This window comes from Carassius carassius, chromosome 37 (genome assembly GCF_963082965.1).
Source record: "Carassius carassius chromosome 37, fCarCar2.1, whole genome shotgun sequence".
NCBI classification, from domain to species: Eukaryota; Metazoa; Chordata; class Actinopteri; order Cypriniformes; family Cyprinidae; genus Carassius; species Carassius carassius.
The window spans coordinates 17672209-17688759 of record NC_081791.1 but is presented as its reverse complement, the minus strand read 5'-3'; the positions used below and the strand labels follow the sequence as shown (position 1 = coordinate 17688759).

General features: G+C 37.3%; 1 protein-coding gene across 2 annotated transcripts in view; it reads left to right on the top strand.

The window, feature by feature from the left end:
• The window catches only part of lrp1ab (low density lipoprotein receptor-related protein 1Ab), a 116446-nt gene that overhangs the window by 47222 nt on the left and 52673 nt on the right, over nt 1-16551 (top strand). For both annotated transcript variants that reach the window (XM_059527900.1, XM_059527901.1), the window contains exons 7-11: nt 11199-11361; nt 11590-11812; nt 12926-13115; nt 13275-13418; nt 13532-13768. In XM_059527900.1, coding sequence (XP_059383883.1) covers nt 11199-11361; nt 11590-11812; nt 12926-13115; nt 13275-13418; nt 13532-13768 — 957 coding nt within the window. The remainder of the gene's footprint in view (nt 1-11198; nt 11362-11589; nt 11813-12925; nt 13116-13274; nt 13419-13531; nt 13769-16551) is intronic.

The following is a 16551-nucleotide window of genomic DNA, read 5'->3' as shown; positions in this document are numbered from 1 at the left end:
TGCACCTGGTCTGGTTTTGTTCCTACTGTAGCTATGTTGAGGCAAGATTAAACATCCTGCAGGTTTTCTTGTGTAGAATGTGGGAAATATTTTCCTTTGCATGTTGACTGCTAAAAAGGCTTTTCCAAAGTTTTGACACCCTGGTCTGCAGGGCTTAAATGAGTCCAACCTCAAAGTGTGTCATGAACATAAGGTTTGGGAAAAAGAGGGCAGAGATGAACTGTACTATGTAGCCATGTAACTTTCTTGCAACAGAATTGTATGCTGACATGGCATTAAATAATGCTGGCCTGCATTTTACAGCATGGCATGTCGTCAACAACCAGATACAATAATGTACACTAGATGCATTATTATTATTAGGGGTGTAACGATACACTGCCCCGCAATAACCTCCCCTTACTGGTGTGCATCAAATGACTATGATCTTGTCGATGCTAGCCAGAGATATTGTCAAAAACATCAATTATTGGCAATATTAGGAGGATCTGGCATTTCCATTTAATGTAGGCCTGTTACATTCTTATTTTTATTTAGCCTATGCCATAATTATTATTATCAAGTTACATTTATTATTGGGGCTGCAAGATATTGGGAAAAAATGACATTGCGATATTTTATTTTTCTGCGATATATATTGCGATATGAAATCTAATCTAATTTTTTCTTACATACAAAAATGGGGTGAGCACACTTACATTCTCATTTTAATGATTTAAACATCGAAACCATCGTGTCAATTGATTAATATGTGCGAGGGAGAGAAAGACAGCGCTCCTGTTGTTTGAAGATGGTGAGCGTGCGGCCGGGGCTCGCTCGCTCTCTCTCCCTCCCCCTCTCTCTCTCTCTCTCTCTCTCTCTCTCTCTCTCTATCTCTCGTTCTCTCTCGCGCTCGCTCTCTCTCTCTCATTCTCTCTCTCTCATTCTCTCTCTCTCATTCTCTCTCTCTCTCTCTTTCTCTCGTGCTCTCTCTCTCGCGCACTCTCTCTCTCTCTTGATCTCTCTCTCGCTCTCGTGCGCTCTCTCTTGCGCGCACTCTCTCTCTGCCCTGTTAAACTGACAGGACTTAAAAACACATGCAATGCAAATGATAAACTCTATGATGGTTAAGCTGTGCAATTAATCCACGAATCACATTCGTCAAGGGCCGGGGAGCAGCTGGCCTGTACAGTTAATGAATAACGGATCAACTACGACAGCCTACATCGCACATCCTGCTATGTGACTATCGTGGATTCGTACATCGCGATATCGATGCTTAAACGACACATCGTGCAGCCCTATTCATTATTAAATGTTATTATTAAATTAAAATTACAATAAATTTGCCCTGCAAAACCGCATAACTACCTACTACTCAAATAAAATGTTTTTTAAAAGTTCTTGAGTTGAGGGGTGTTGAGGACGCGGGCATTCTGGTGCAGGTTAAAACAGGTCTATCGTACAATTAAATATAGGCCTTTTATTAAATCGTTAACACTGCAGTCATCAATAAAAATCAATTATATAAAAAGCTTTATTTAGCCTATTTAAAGCTCCAACTTTCAAAAACAACCTGTTTAACTAAATTCTTTTCTTCAAATTTTTTCCCCCATGTGTACAGCCCACAAGAGAAATATTAAGGGAATAAATTAAAACAGTTAGCTATAATATACCGTTATCAGCATATGTTGAAGTAGATTCGACTTGCCGTGTGAGTGAATATGCGGTGTCAGATGCAGATCTGTCTGTCATTACTCTGTAATTCTTTTTTTACTTTCACTTCATGCATAGTGAATTGACTGAGGTTAAGACGTTCATAACTCTTGTGCAAAGTTTGCACGTTGCTTATATGATATCCATTGGCTCGCCTTCATGGTTTAAAACAGAAATATTTCCAACATTGCGACGAAAGCAGTTAGACCCGTACCGAACTGAACCGTGAAACCATTGTGATCGTATCGAACCGAACTATGAATTTTGTGAACCTTAAATGAAACCGCCTGTCTGCGCCATTCATTAACAGAGACACGCAAAACATATTTACAGATACATATCGGGATTTAAGTGTATTGACCTACTTTTGATTAATTAATTCAAAGTTTGACAAATTCCATGACATTCCGCGTAAAACTGAATTACGTTTTTATGACTGGATAAAGACTTCACTGCATAATTTTCCTGCTTATCATGCGTCCACTTGCCTGATGTGAAGATAAAATATCTAACATACCACCACTGGTGAAAGGGCAAGTGTAATGCCAATATATTTGAAAGGTCTGGGTGTTTTTTGTTATTCTGTTTTTATTGTGTTAGTTAGCTGTATTTTTTTGTTATATTTTAACCTCATCAAAATAACCCAACTGCAGTTTGATTGAGATGATTTGGGATTTTTCACTATTTATAATATTTATTTTCCATCTTTTTAAATGGATGTGCAATGGACAATTGATTTTTAAATTGTATTTTTTTTATAGGAAAAAGATTTTGATGTAGTCCCTTTGATATGAGGTAGCAATGGGTCTTGATGGTTTGAATAACTGGTATATAGTTCGAATAATTTGCTTATTTTTTATATTTTTGGGAACTTTATTTCAGTTATTGTGCTGACAGTCTGTTTTACTTCAGCTGTTATCTTGCAGAGTAAAAACCTTTAAATTCATCCCGTTCAAGTCACTGCCATTACAGCTGTACACATGCAAGTGAAAAATCTTTAGATGTTGTCACATTTCATGCTTTATATGCTTTTTTTTAAGACTAAAGAAGTTAAAAATACCACCTTCTCAGTCGTGTTCTCAGCTTCAAATGTATCTTGGCAGTGTGTAACGTAATGGAACAAAAAAAGTAAGCATTTTGCTGTAATCAGGTGAACATGAAACCAGACATTCATTGCACATCCAAATAATAAGCTGATTGAATGCATAATATATTATAATGAAATGAACAGAAATGTTATTTATAAACGTTCTAGAGGGAGCACATTATTTCAGATTTAATGTCACATCTTTTCCGTCTGTACAAAACTAGATCCTTTAGACATGACCCTCATGATTCACAGGTTACTAAATATTGCGCTGATGTGCATGTTGTTGATAAGTGGTGGACGTTTCCTGTGATCGATGTGTCTTGAAAGCAAGCTCAGATTAAAAATTGGCTGCTCTCTGATGAAGACACTGCCAAGTGTGGTTGTGTTTTCCAGCAAGGAGGGATAATGGGTACAGAGAGACAGAGGCCTAAGATGCAAAGCTTTCTACTCTTTGTGTGTGTGTGTGTGTGTGTGTGTGTGTGTGTGTGAGAGATGTCGGAGTGCCAGGGTAAGTCATTCTCCATCACACTAAGGAAGCAGTTTCACAGGAAGGGTGTGCAGGGTGGGACGGCGAGTTAGCGCACAGTAGTTTATTGTTGCTAGAAATAATCACACACTGTTTACTCTTTAGGACTGATGTAGCTTACAGTGTCACAAATTAAACTGTGACTTGTAACTTCACGTGCAGTGTGCTAATCCAAATGGCTCACTTACAAGGTTTCATGATGATGATGTAGTTAAATAATGTAGTTATGATCATAATGTATTTATAGTTGCTAATAATAGTTATGATGATATTGCATATTAGTATTATAGCAAGATGTAAATAAATGTGTATTAAAGACATTTAAATGTTAATAAAAACTAAGCAAAATGTATAAATATATAAATTATTATCTAAATAAAAAAAACTATTATTCAACTATCAGTATTGCTATTAATATTAATAAGAAATGAATCACTGTCATCAGCCAATTTGACATTTTTATCATTATATAATCAAATATTTATATATTATATTATTATTCAGTAATAATAATAAAAATCGTTATACAGAATAGTTTAATTATTGAATAATTTTTATATGTTTGTTACTGTTTTAGCAACTTAACATAGGTAAATGTTATTTACATACGTTTAAAAATAAAATATTTAAAAAAGACAAATATTTAAATTAAAATGATTATTAGTTATTTAATAATAATAAAAATGATAGTCAAAGTATTATGAATTTGTCTGATTATTATGATGATTTATTATTATTAACAGTGAAGGAACCTCATAATTCAGCTGCATATGTAGACAGTAAGGAAACTCACTAAGTTTTAGAACTGAGCTTCAGTGTCTCAGAATAGTTTAACGGGAAGTTGATTTCAGACCCATCTTTATGCAAGACAGACAAGAGGAAACAATGATTCACAATCTCTTTGCTGAGAATTTCTGAGTTTGTCTTGCAGAGCTGTGTTACAGGTACTGGGCTACAGTTGGAGCATCAAGGAGTGACTCAGAGACTTTGCCTACATTTCTTTGCCGAAATTTCCAGACTGTGTTGTGATTAGGGAACTGAACAGACCCGTTTGAGTAATCTAGCAGCCTGGACTCTGGCTCCATCTCATATGCAGCCCAAGCTTCAGCTATCCACCAGAGCACAAAAGAATGTGTCCTAATGACTAAGTCTTCCAGGAGCAGCCATTTAGCTAGTTACACAGTATTTAAATATCATATAGTTTTAAATCATTCATTTTGAACTCCTATGTTGAATCAAGCCAGTATGATTTTTTTCCCTGTGGAACACAAAAACAGATATTTTGAAGACTGTGTTGGACATTCTTCTCCATGCAGTAGCAATGAATGAAGACAAAAAATATATATAAAAAAAAGTGGTCAATTGCAACGTATTAATTGTAGAAGTTGTCTGAAGTCGTGATGCAATAGCTGTGTGATGAACAGACTGCAATTGAAGTTATTTACTGAAAATATCATTCATGATTCAGTACCATTGTACATCAATGAATATTTAATAGCGATGCACTGATTGCAATTTTCTTGGCCAGTGCTGATTTCCGATTATTATTATTTATTTATTTTTTATGTGGCCTGCCAATACAGTTTATTATATATATATATATATATAGTACTTTAATTGACAGTATATACAAACAAAAATCTATACTTTTTCTAATGAATTTTTTTAAATTACATATTTATTAAACAGTACAATTCCCCCAATCTGGACTTAGTTACAGATATTCTCTATAAACACATTTACACTGCAAAAGTTCAGATGCATGAATAATTTTATAAAATTAATGTTTTAGAATATTTTTGAAACATACAAATATGAAATGTTGGGAAAATGCGATGATACTTTTAAATATGAAACCAAACCACCAGTAGGTGGTGGCAAATGACATGTCATTTTAGACATTCATTCAACCGATTCGTTCAAATGGCAGATTAATTCAGAAACGAGGCAAGTGACTTTTATAAATGGATTTCTGAATAATTGACTAACATGATTCAAAAGCGTGGATTCATTCAATAACGAAACACCACTGTGTTGCTCAGAGACACGCAGCAGTTCAGCTGTGGCTTTGATTGGAACTATTTTCATCAGCAAAATTGAGCAAAAACAGTCAATATTGTGTCTAAAATGTACTTAATTTTATCATCTTGCTTATTGAACTACTATTGTATAAAGTCAGTGTCACATTGCAATTGTGTTGCTGTTATCTTGGCCGTGCAATGCTGTGTACCTAAATCATATATTATAATATTTTTTCTTGATTGAACTGTTAACAATTGTTACCTATGCCAATTTCATCATATAAATTCAGAAAAAGGATGCTAAACATGGTCATATGCATACAGAAGGCTTAAAGGTACAGTAGCAAGGTTCAAAATGACACAGAATGCTTTGTCGCTGTCTTTTGACATTTATCTTTGATGTTCTCCAAGACCGCAGATCTTCACTGTATGCTTAATGCTGCTAGCACCTACGCCACCAATTATGTAGCTTCCCAGGCCTTTTACAAAACCAGCCGCAAAACTTCCTCAAAGAGGTCATAAATCAGAGCATCGTTGTTCAATTACACAGTGTCCAGAGGTCCTACGCCACCAGGGCTGAGATAATTATATGTTATCAAAGTTCTGATCCCCCTCTAACTGGACCTATAAATCAACAGCCTCTGCTCTTCAGTGTGTATAGGACAACTGTTATTAAATCCACTTCCCTAATGACTCTGTGTGGTCGTTTTTGAGGAATGGTAGGACAGTGGATGGATGAGTCTTTTTAATGAGCCTATATGCTGCAGACATTCGGTTTATCTGATGCTGGGGGTGCTATGCGGTAATGGTGCTGCATTGACTTATATGGCCCAGTTTCTCACAGGGGAGAGTGATTTATAACTGTTGCATGCCGGGCAGATGAGCACTCCAGATGTGCCCCATGACCGCTCTCCCCCGTAAAAAGCCTTAAAACAGAGCAGGATGCACACACAAACTCATCGTCAGTGTGTGAGGGAGGGGCAGTGGGTGAGTGGGCGTCCCCACTGTGGCTGATGAACTTGGGTAGTGCATATCAGTTCTCTCTTAGTCATGCTTGAGGGTGTCACGACACTTCATTGGCTCAGGACGTCCATGGTGCTGGTTGTGCAATAGCTGTCCTGCTGATTTAAGAATGGCCCACATCTAGTCCCGATGTATCTGAGCTCTAGGTTCTGCTGGTGTCATCAGTCAGTCATGGAGTGTGACTGATGTGTCTTCCTGTATATAGTTCTGGTGTTTTTGCTTGCTTTCAATGAGATTTGCTGCACTTTAGAAATTGCATTTTTTTTTTTCTCGCTTAAATTCATTCTAGAAAAACTATTAAGGATTGATGGAAGCACAAAAGGATGCTTACAGTGTCACTGTGTTCAGTCATTGCTTGTCATACAAAGTCTAACTGAGTGTCTGTGTGTTTGTTGCACATTATTTTTTCCCATCCACTTGTTTATTTGTCAGTCATTGCTATACATGTTTCTTTAGCTTGTACAGTTCTAAATGTATTTGTAGCTTGTAAGTTTTCTAAATGTAAGTGTTTTTTTTGTTTGTTTGTTTTAGTCGTTTGATTCAGTTATTTATTGTTTGTGTAAAACATTTTAGTTTAATTTGTACATTTGTTTGCTTGTCCGTACGTCAGTACATTTCTTTCTAGATACATTTGTTAGTGTTTGTTTTGCTTCTGCATGTCTATTCATTTGTTTGGTCTGTATATTATCGAAATTCATTTGGTATATTATTATTGGTTCACCCATGTTGTTGTTTTTTTTGGCCAATGTCAATAGCAGGGTGGTCTCAGCCTCAGACGTCATGCCCACGGACCGTTGGCTAAATGTCTGATGCATATGGGACACAAAAGTGGAAACACTTCAGGAGTGTCGAAGTCGTCATTGGATTGGTTGAATTATACAGGATTTCCAGTCACGTTTTTTAACGTTCTGCCTGGGAACAAAAATGCTATGGTGCCAAACCCCCTCATGAAAGAAGAAAGCCGTCGAGTTTACAGCTGTGAGTGCGAGTGCTTATCAGGATCAACTAAACACTGAATATTCAAAAATATGTAAAATATTTAACGTTTCTGGCATAGAATCTTTAAAATACGTCAGAGAAATTTATACACCAGTCTGTTATTGTGGTGACCTTTCCGTGCCCCGAAACGTGACGCTGAACAAAACGATCTGTGATTGGTTGTTTGACATGTCGATCAAACGTCCTCATGGGCGGGCCTTGGCCAATGAAAGCTGCCATAGATTCCAGACCTACAGCCGTCAGTCTGAAGGTCTGGCTACGCGAGACTAATAGCAGGGTGGCTGATGGCCGATATAAAGCCATTGGAACACACATTATAAATAATAAGTAAATAATACATTCTGCAATTACAAATATATTTTACATAATATTTACTAAATATTTACAGAATTTTTTTATTGAAAATGTAGAAATATAATTAATTTGATTAAAAAATATATGAATAAATTATATATATATATATATATATATATATATATATATATATATATATAATTATTATATATATATATATATATATATATATATATATATATATATATATATATATATATAATTATTATATATATATATATATATATATATATATATATATATATATATATATATATAATTATTATATATATATAATCACACACACACACACACACACAAACACCATATTTTACGGGCTATAAGTCGCACCTAAGTCGCATCAGTCCAAAAATACATCATGACGAGGAAAAAAACATATATAAGTCACGCTGGACTATAAGTCACATTTATTTAGAACCAAGAACCAAGAGAAAACATTACCGTCTACAGCCGCGAGAGGGCGCCAAACTATGAAAAAAGTGTGACTTATAGTCCAGAAAATACGGTATATAAAATAAGCTTTATGGTTTAGATGAGAACATCTTGGTTCTATAATAATGAAATTGTTAGAAATATGACTAAACATTAAGTGAACACTGTCTTTGTATACTGGGAACTATATTTCCTCTATTGAAGACCTGCTTACACAATTTTTATGTAAATTTGACATAGAGACCAATTCGATTTACCACCAAATATTTGCCGATATAATGGTCTTGCTGATTTATAGGATTTCCACTGACCATTTTTAAATATACGTTTTTATGACCATATCATATTACAGGGATAGTTCACCCAAAAATGAAAAAACTGTCATTAGTTACTCATCCTCCTGAAAGAGTTGTCCATTCATAATAATCCCCCCAGCCCTCAAAGACCCTCAGCTCTTTGTTCTCCTCACCCTTCTTAAATCTCTCGTGTTTGTCACTGATATAGTTAAGCTTCACTTTACTGGTAGCTGTAACCTTGTTTTATCTGCCATAGTTAAACTTGATATATTCCTAATCTCATGCCAATATCAGTTTCTGTTTACAGTCATTTAGATCTTGTGAGTAATTTGAAATCTAAGCAGTCTTTACTTCCTTTCACCTTTTCCCTTGTGTTACTTCTTTTAAAATCATCTGCATTCCTGCCATATTTTCCACAACAAATCCCGGTTCATAACCATATGTGGTACCTTTCGCCTGTACTGAGATGTAGTTACAAATGATTAGTTACAGATGTTCTTACCATGTATTGTTTCATACTTTTCCTCTGAAGAAAGGAGGGGGTGAAGAAAGAGTGAAGAGTTACTTTGTTCATTTTAGCAGAAACTGGAGTACTGGATGAGAATATCAAGATGAAATGTCTTCTGGAACAACATGTCTTTTACAATTTTGCGCAACATGTTCTTTAGATGTTTGTTTTGCATGCTGAGGGATGTGGAGGGGAAGGGGTTAATTTGGCCTGGAGGTAGTTTTACATTTCCCGGCAGGGCTTCTGTTTACCGGACTTTGTAGAAATGTGTGAGAACAGTTTGTGTCTGGTTTGCACAACCTCATTGCACTGGGTTGCACAACGAGGATATATTCCTGTGTCTAAGGATCATTAGTGGATGCCTGCAGAAACCCTCGCCCAAATCAGTAACAGGGAGTACGGTGGCAGCTGTTGCAACACCAAGCATCATGGGAGGCACCGCAGACCGGCCTGCACAGCTGGAGTCCTGCATGGCCCGCACAGAAAGAGTCTTATTGTTATATAAGAGAAAGAGAAACTTAGTATTCACTGAATTAACATTTCAAACTCTTTTCCCAGAATTGAGGATATTTGTATGGCCAAGTCCAGCCTCCCTGTGGAGGGAAAAGGTGTGGCAATGGAGAATGTGTGGAGACGGTTGAGGCATGTCGCATGTCGGCATGAGTTTTTTTTACCATAGTGTTTGTAGAGTTTCTGCTTTCAGATTTTTATTTGTGTTGATGCATAAAGTGGAAGAAACAATCTCTGAGTGAAAAATCATCTTGTGACTGTGAGTCATGGTTGGGCTGGTACGCACACACACATATGTATACATGTGCCGAGACATGCATAAAACCCATTGGGCCATATTCATAAAACACAAGTAGAGTTTCTGCGTAAATCATTCGTGTAGTAGTTCTTATGTAATTTGCATTTTATTCAGTTTGACATTTTATGTCAGAATGGATTATCAGGTGATTTGATTTAGATAAATGTCTACTGCATGAGTTTTTTTTGTGTGGGGCACTTTATGAAGATTGCTTGTACTGTCAGATCATTTATACAGTTCTACTTTGTAAAATTTAGGTTTGATCTAGTTATACAATACCATTCTTTTTTTTCAAGAAATACCTTTATTCAGCAAGGATGCATGGAATTGATCAAAAGTGACTAAATTTATCAAATCAGCATATTAAAATAATATATTATAAATTTTAAAGGATCATGCTGAAAATTCAGCATTTTCATAACAGAAAACAAATTACATTTTAAAATATAATAAAATAGAAAAGAGGTATTTTACATTGAGATTATTTTTCAAATTCCGTGTGGTTTTTTTTTCTGGATTTTTTCCCCCTTTACATTTAGCTATTTTAGTGGTTTAATAAATAAAAAAATAATCAAAAACATCTTTATATATTAATAAATCATGAAACTTTTTTTCTCAAATTCTGTGTTTTAAAATTAATTTTCTGGGTTCCATTTCAATGGTTTAATTAAATTGTTATAATCAAAAGCATCTCTAATTAATACATTTTCATAAAGTATTTTACTTAATTTATTTATTGAGAAATACTGCGTTGAGTATTTACATTTTCCTGTTAAATAAATTCTGGTAAATCTTCCTTTAAAAACTGTTTTAATGATAATTTCATTAGTAGTAGTAGTAGTACATTACGTTAATTAATATATTTCTGTCACAGTTTCTTCAAGTTAAACCAAACCTTTATTTTGACTGGTTTTAATGAAGACCTTTATGACGATAGTTTTTCTCAAAAGAAATGGTAAAATGCTCATGAAGTGACTCAGAGCTGTTCTAGAGATTACTTTGTGTCCTTGTATATTCAGATGCGCAAACTTTTTTTTGAAGACTATTAAAGCTAAACTATGAATAGCAGAATCTTGTACCAGTGAGGTTTCAATGCACATTAATGACAGCAGTGTGGTTGGTTTTTCACTGTTAAGGTTTCTAACTATTGTCTTGTTTTCTTGGTTCTCCTTTGATAGTAGCCTGATAATGGGGCTATGTTCAAGTACATTGACAGATACAATCACATTGTAGCTCTTATAGCCTTTTTGTAGCTCTTGTTTTCAGATTCCTCTTTTCCAGTCCTCCCAAGTTTTGCGGTGCAGCATCTTCCTGCTGAGTCAGACAGAAGCTGCAGTTATGACTGACTAAAAATAAAGCAAACTCTGAAAACAGCTTTCACCTACCCCCACCCCCCAGTATTCCTCCTCACTGTCTTTCTGTTTTTTTTCCTTCTCACAAACTCAGATGTGGAGCAGATGGCTATTGACTGGCTGACAGGAAACTTCTACTTTGTGGATGATGTGGACGACCGCATTTTTGTGTGCAGTAAAGATGGCTTAACCTGTGTCATCCTGCTGGACCTGGAGCTCTATAACCCAAAAGGAATCGCACTGGACCCAGCCATGGGGTGAGACCCCAAGACCATTATTCCATAATTCTTGTCTGGACAAACAATATCCAGTAATGTCCTTCATGCCATTTTTAGTTCTCTTCAGATGTATCTAAACCATGCCTTTTTGTGACTGACTTCAAAGTCATGTCATGATTTTGCATCATACCACAGCATCGGTCCCTACAAGTGTTACTAAACATAATTACTAAATACGTAATTCATAATTTTTTTTTTTTTTTCCAGGAAAGTGTTCTTCACAGACTACGGCCAAATCCCGAAGGTAGAGCGCTGTGATATGGATGGCCAGAACCGCACCAAACTGGTAGACAGTAAAATTGTCTTCCCTCATGGCATCACTCTGGACCTGGTCAGCAAGCTGGTGTACTGGGCTGATGCTTACCTGGATTACATTGAGGTGGTGGACTACGAAGGCAAGAACCGGCACACCATCATTCAGGGATTGCTGGTACGTGTGAAGTGTCACATGCACATTTGTGGATGCCAAACACGTACACGTTGTTAGAGATTTGTTTGTTTGGAGCCATGAACTCGTTCTTAGGATGTCACTTGCATTGACGTCATCTCTCGTTAATTTTTGGAACTGAAAACATCACATGATCAGCAGGACTGAAAGATCAGCATTAGCTCATCCAAAACCTGCTGCAGCAGTGCAAACTGAGCATTGTGCAAGTCAACAGTGTCAGTCTTTTTTTTTTTTTTTTGCTTAAAAACATTCAATCCTTAAGTTTACATTCAGCGTATTGCAAAAATAAACAATGGATTGTTCAAACTTGCACTGTAGATTATAACATAGTCCTACTGGAAATGAATATCTGATGTTGCAATACTTTTGCATAGGGTTATGTAACACTACATCAGCTAAGTTATTCTTTAAAAATTATAATTTAATAACAAATCAAAATTATCTCAGACTGTACATGTAAATTCTTGTGATGCCTAAAATCACTTGTAGCATTTAAAAGAATATATTTTTAAGTGTTTTTTTCCTGTTTATTTTTATTTTTATTATTGTTTTATTTACAGAAAATAGTAGGTGTCATTGGTTCTCAACCGGCAACCTTCCATAGGGGCCTTAAAAGTCACATCTGTATTTTAAATTATTGCTGGGATCATGCCAGAGTCTAGTCTCTCTTAAACATACTGTATTAAATTGTGCTGGTTTAAGTCCTTGGGGAATTATTACTCCACAAAGACTTACAAAGACTACTTATTATAGTAATTACAATAACTATGTAATAACTATGTACTTACCCTAAACCTACCCCTAACCCATGCAGTTACCTTGTATTACCAGAACTTTCTTAGATAAGTACACTATAAGTACACTATAAGTACACTATAAGTACATGTAAGTACACGTACTGTAAAATAAACACGGATCCTTGATGTGGACAAAGTGAGGCCTTTGAGGCAAAGTGATTGAGAACCACTAGTATAGGTGATCATTCTGGCTGATATATTGATTTATCAATTTTAACACCAGATGGCAAACAGTGTATACTCTCACACTTTATTCACAGTGGTTCTTTTTTTATGCTCTCTTTCTTTGTTTTGGCAGATTGAACATCTCTATGGTCTAACTGTGTTTGAAAACTATCTGTATGCCACCAACTCTGACAACGCAAACATGCAGCCCAAAACCAGTGTGATCAGAGTCAACCGATTCAACAGTTCTGACTTCCAGGTTGTGACACGCGTAGACAAGGGTGGTGCCCTTCACGTTTACCACCAGAGACGTCAACCTGCTGGTACGACTGTGGGCAGTTAGTTTTAAAATGTTCCTAAATGTAAAGTTCAGCAGGTGTTCGAGCATTTTAATTGTAAGGCGGTATGACTCAGTACTATTCATTGTGGTTGCCCAACTGGTCCCTTATGTTTAAATTAGGCTTTTGTGTTTGTCCTTACAGTCCGCAGTCACGCATGTGCTCCAGATCAGTTTGGGAAGCCAGGCGGCTGCTCCGATATCTGCCTGCTGGGTAACAGTCACAAGAGCCGAACCTGCCGCTGCCGTTCTGGTTTTAGCCTGGGCAGTGACGGAAAGTCCTGCAAGAGTGAGTAAAATCTCAATCCAGCCTGTTAAAACCAGTTTCAAACAGTGTTCCACAACAGCATTCCCCATTATAGGGTTTTCTTGCATATAATAAATCCCGTTTTTTCCCCTCAGAACCAGAGCATGAGCTCTTTCTGGTGTACGGTAAAGGCCGGCCTGGTGTCATCCGTGGTATGGACATGCATGCCAGGGTGTATGACGAGCACATCATCCCCATTGAGAACCTGAATAACCCAAGAGCCCTGGACTTCCACGCTGAGACCGAATTCATCTATTTTGCTGATGCCACCAGCTACATCATCGGCCGCCAGAAGATTGATGGCACTGAGAGAGACATCATAGTGAAGGATGGTGAGTGCAGAATGATGCTGGGATGGTTTTTGTTGGAGTGGCATTGAAGGTGGATGAATTAGATGGACAACTCCTGTAAAGAATTGTTAAGCTCTTAGGTGCTAATTAATACCCGTTGGCAACCACCAAAAAATGTCCGGTCAGAACAATAAAGTTGTGTCAGTTAGAGAAGTTAGCAGCACACACGTCTCACAGACCACTACAGTCGTGGCCAAAAGTTTTGAGAATTACATAAATATTGGAAATTGGAAAAGTTGCTGCTTAAGTTTTTATAATAGCAATTTGCATATACTCCAGAATCTTATGAAGAGTGATCAGATGAATTGCATAGTCCTTCTTTGCCATGAAAATTAACTTAATCCCAAAAAAACCTTTCCACTGCATTTCATTGCTGTCATTAAAGGACCTGCTGAGATCATTTCAGTAATCGTCTTGTTAACTCAGGTGAGAATGTTGACGAGCACAAGGCTGGAGATCATTATGTCAGGCTGATTGGGTTAGAATAGCAGACTTGACATGTTAAAAGGAGGGTCATGCTTGAAATCATTGTTCTTCCATTGTTAACCATGGTGACCTGCAAAGAAGCGCGTGCAGCCATCATTGCGTTGCATAAAAATGGCTTCACAGGCAAGGATATTGTGATTACTAAGATTGCACCTAAATCAACAATTTATAGGATCATCAAGAACTTCAAGGAAAGAGGTTCAATTCTTGTAAAGAAGGCTTCAGGGCGTCCAAGAAAGTCCAGCAAGCGCCAGGATCGTCTCCTAAAGAGGATTCAGCTGCGGAATCGGAGTGCCACCAGTGCAGAGCTTGCTCAGGAATGGCAGCAGGCAGGTGTGAGCGCATCTGCACGCACAGTGAGGCCAAGACTTTTGGAAGATGGCCTGGTGTCAAGAAGGGCAGCAAAGAAGCCACTTCTCTCCAAAAAAAAAACATCAGGGACAGATTAATCTTCTGCAGAAAGTATAGTGAATGGACTGCTGAGGACTGGGGCAAAGTCATATTCTCCGATGAAGCCCCTTTCCGATTGTTTGGGGCATCTGGAAAAAGGCTTGTCCGGAGAAGAAAAGGGGAGCGCTATCATCAGTCCTGTGTCATGCCAACAGTAAAGCATCCTGACACCATTCATGTGTGGGGTTGCTTCTCATCCAAGGGAGTGGGCTCACTCACAATTCTGCCCAAAAACACAGCCATGAATAAAGAATGGTACCAAAACACCCTCCAACAGCAACTTCTTCCAACAATCCAACAACGGTTTGGTGAAGAACATGCATTTTCCAGCACGATGGAGCACCGTGCCATAAGGCAAAAGTTATAACTAAGTGGGTCTGGGACCAGAATGTTGAAATTTTGGGTCCATGGCCTGGAAACTTCCCAGATCTTAATCCCATTGAGAACTTGTGGTCAATCCTCAAGAGCGGGTGGACAAACAAAAACCCACTAATTCTGACAAACTCCAAGAAGTGATTATGAAAGAATGGGCTGCTATCAGTCAGGATTTGGCCCAGAAGTTGATTGAGAGCATGCCCAGTCGAATTGCAGAGGTCCTGAAAAAGAAGGGCCAACACTGCAAATACTGACTCTTTGCATAAATGTCATGTAATTGTCGATAAAAGCCTTTGAAACGTATGAAGTGCTTGTAATTATATTTCAGTACATCACAGAAACAACTGAAACAAAGTTTACAAGGTTACAAAGTTACAGTTTCGCAGCAAACTTTTTGAAAACTAATATTTGTAATTCTCAAAACTTTTGGCCACGACTGTAGTTTCAGAATTTGAACAGTTTACTTGAGTGTGGTTCTAGAAATAGAAACGCCAATAATAAAGTATGTTTACATTAAAGAACATCAATATGCAAATAAACAACAGTTGACATTTGTATGTCAGTGACACACAGAGATGTGTTACAGTGTATGCGGTAAGCAGGTCTTTAAGCATAAATTAACGGTAGCAGTGTAAATATACAGTATAAAGAAATTAACTTGCCCTTTGATGCACGCACACTTGCGATTACTCATCAAAGCATCGTGGAGGAAATGACGTTGTTGTCACCATTAGGTCCATCAATCTTGCACTTATTATAATAATAACAGCGCTTACACCTTTTCTAAACTGCGCCAGCATTCATGTATCTAGCACGGTCTAGGTCCTAATTATAGTTTACTGACTAACTGCCAGACTAATAATCTCACAATGAATAAAACTATTACACAAATAACTGCATGAACATTCAAAAGTGGCCCTCAATATAGTACAGCCTCCACAAAATGTGCTTGCAGATTTGCATGTTTGGATAGCACTCTCAGTCATTCACAGAGTGAAGGTAGCTTAATCAGTCTGACATCGGGCCTGATGTAGGTTCTGTCTTGAACCTGAACCTCTGCATCTCCGACTTTACCATCAGCTCCAGGTATGACAGCTTTCACCTTTCCAATGGGCCAGAGTGCTCAGGGGAATTGTGGATCAGAGAATCACTACTACCATCCCAACTGTTATTTTTCTCTTGTTGCCTCTTCTGGCAAGATTGGAGTTCAGGCAGGTAGTTACGCAGATAACAGTTCCAGAACTGGTCTGCCAGTATTTGGCTGTGTTTGTGGCTGACCAGTTCAGATCCAGGGTAGATCCACCTGAGCAGAATCTAGCCTTTCCATCAAGAGTGAATTAGGCGTTACTGGGTCTGGATCACCAGCACCAGAGGATACATATCACAGTGGCTTTGTATTTAGAACTCCCTTTATTTCAATTAGCACAGTCCTGAGCAGTTTGTGCACCAATGGT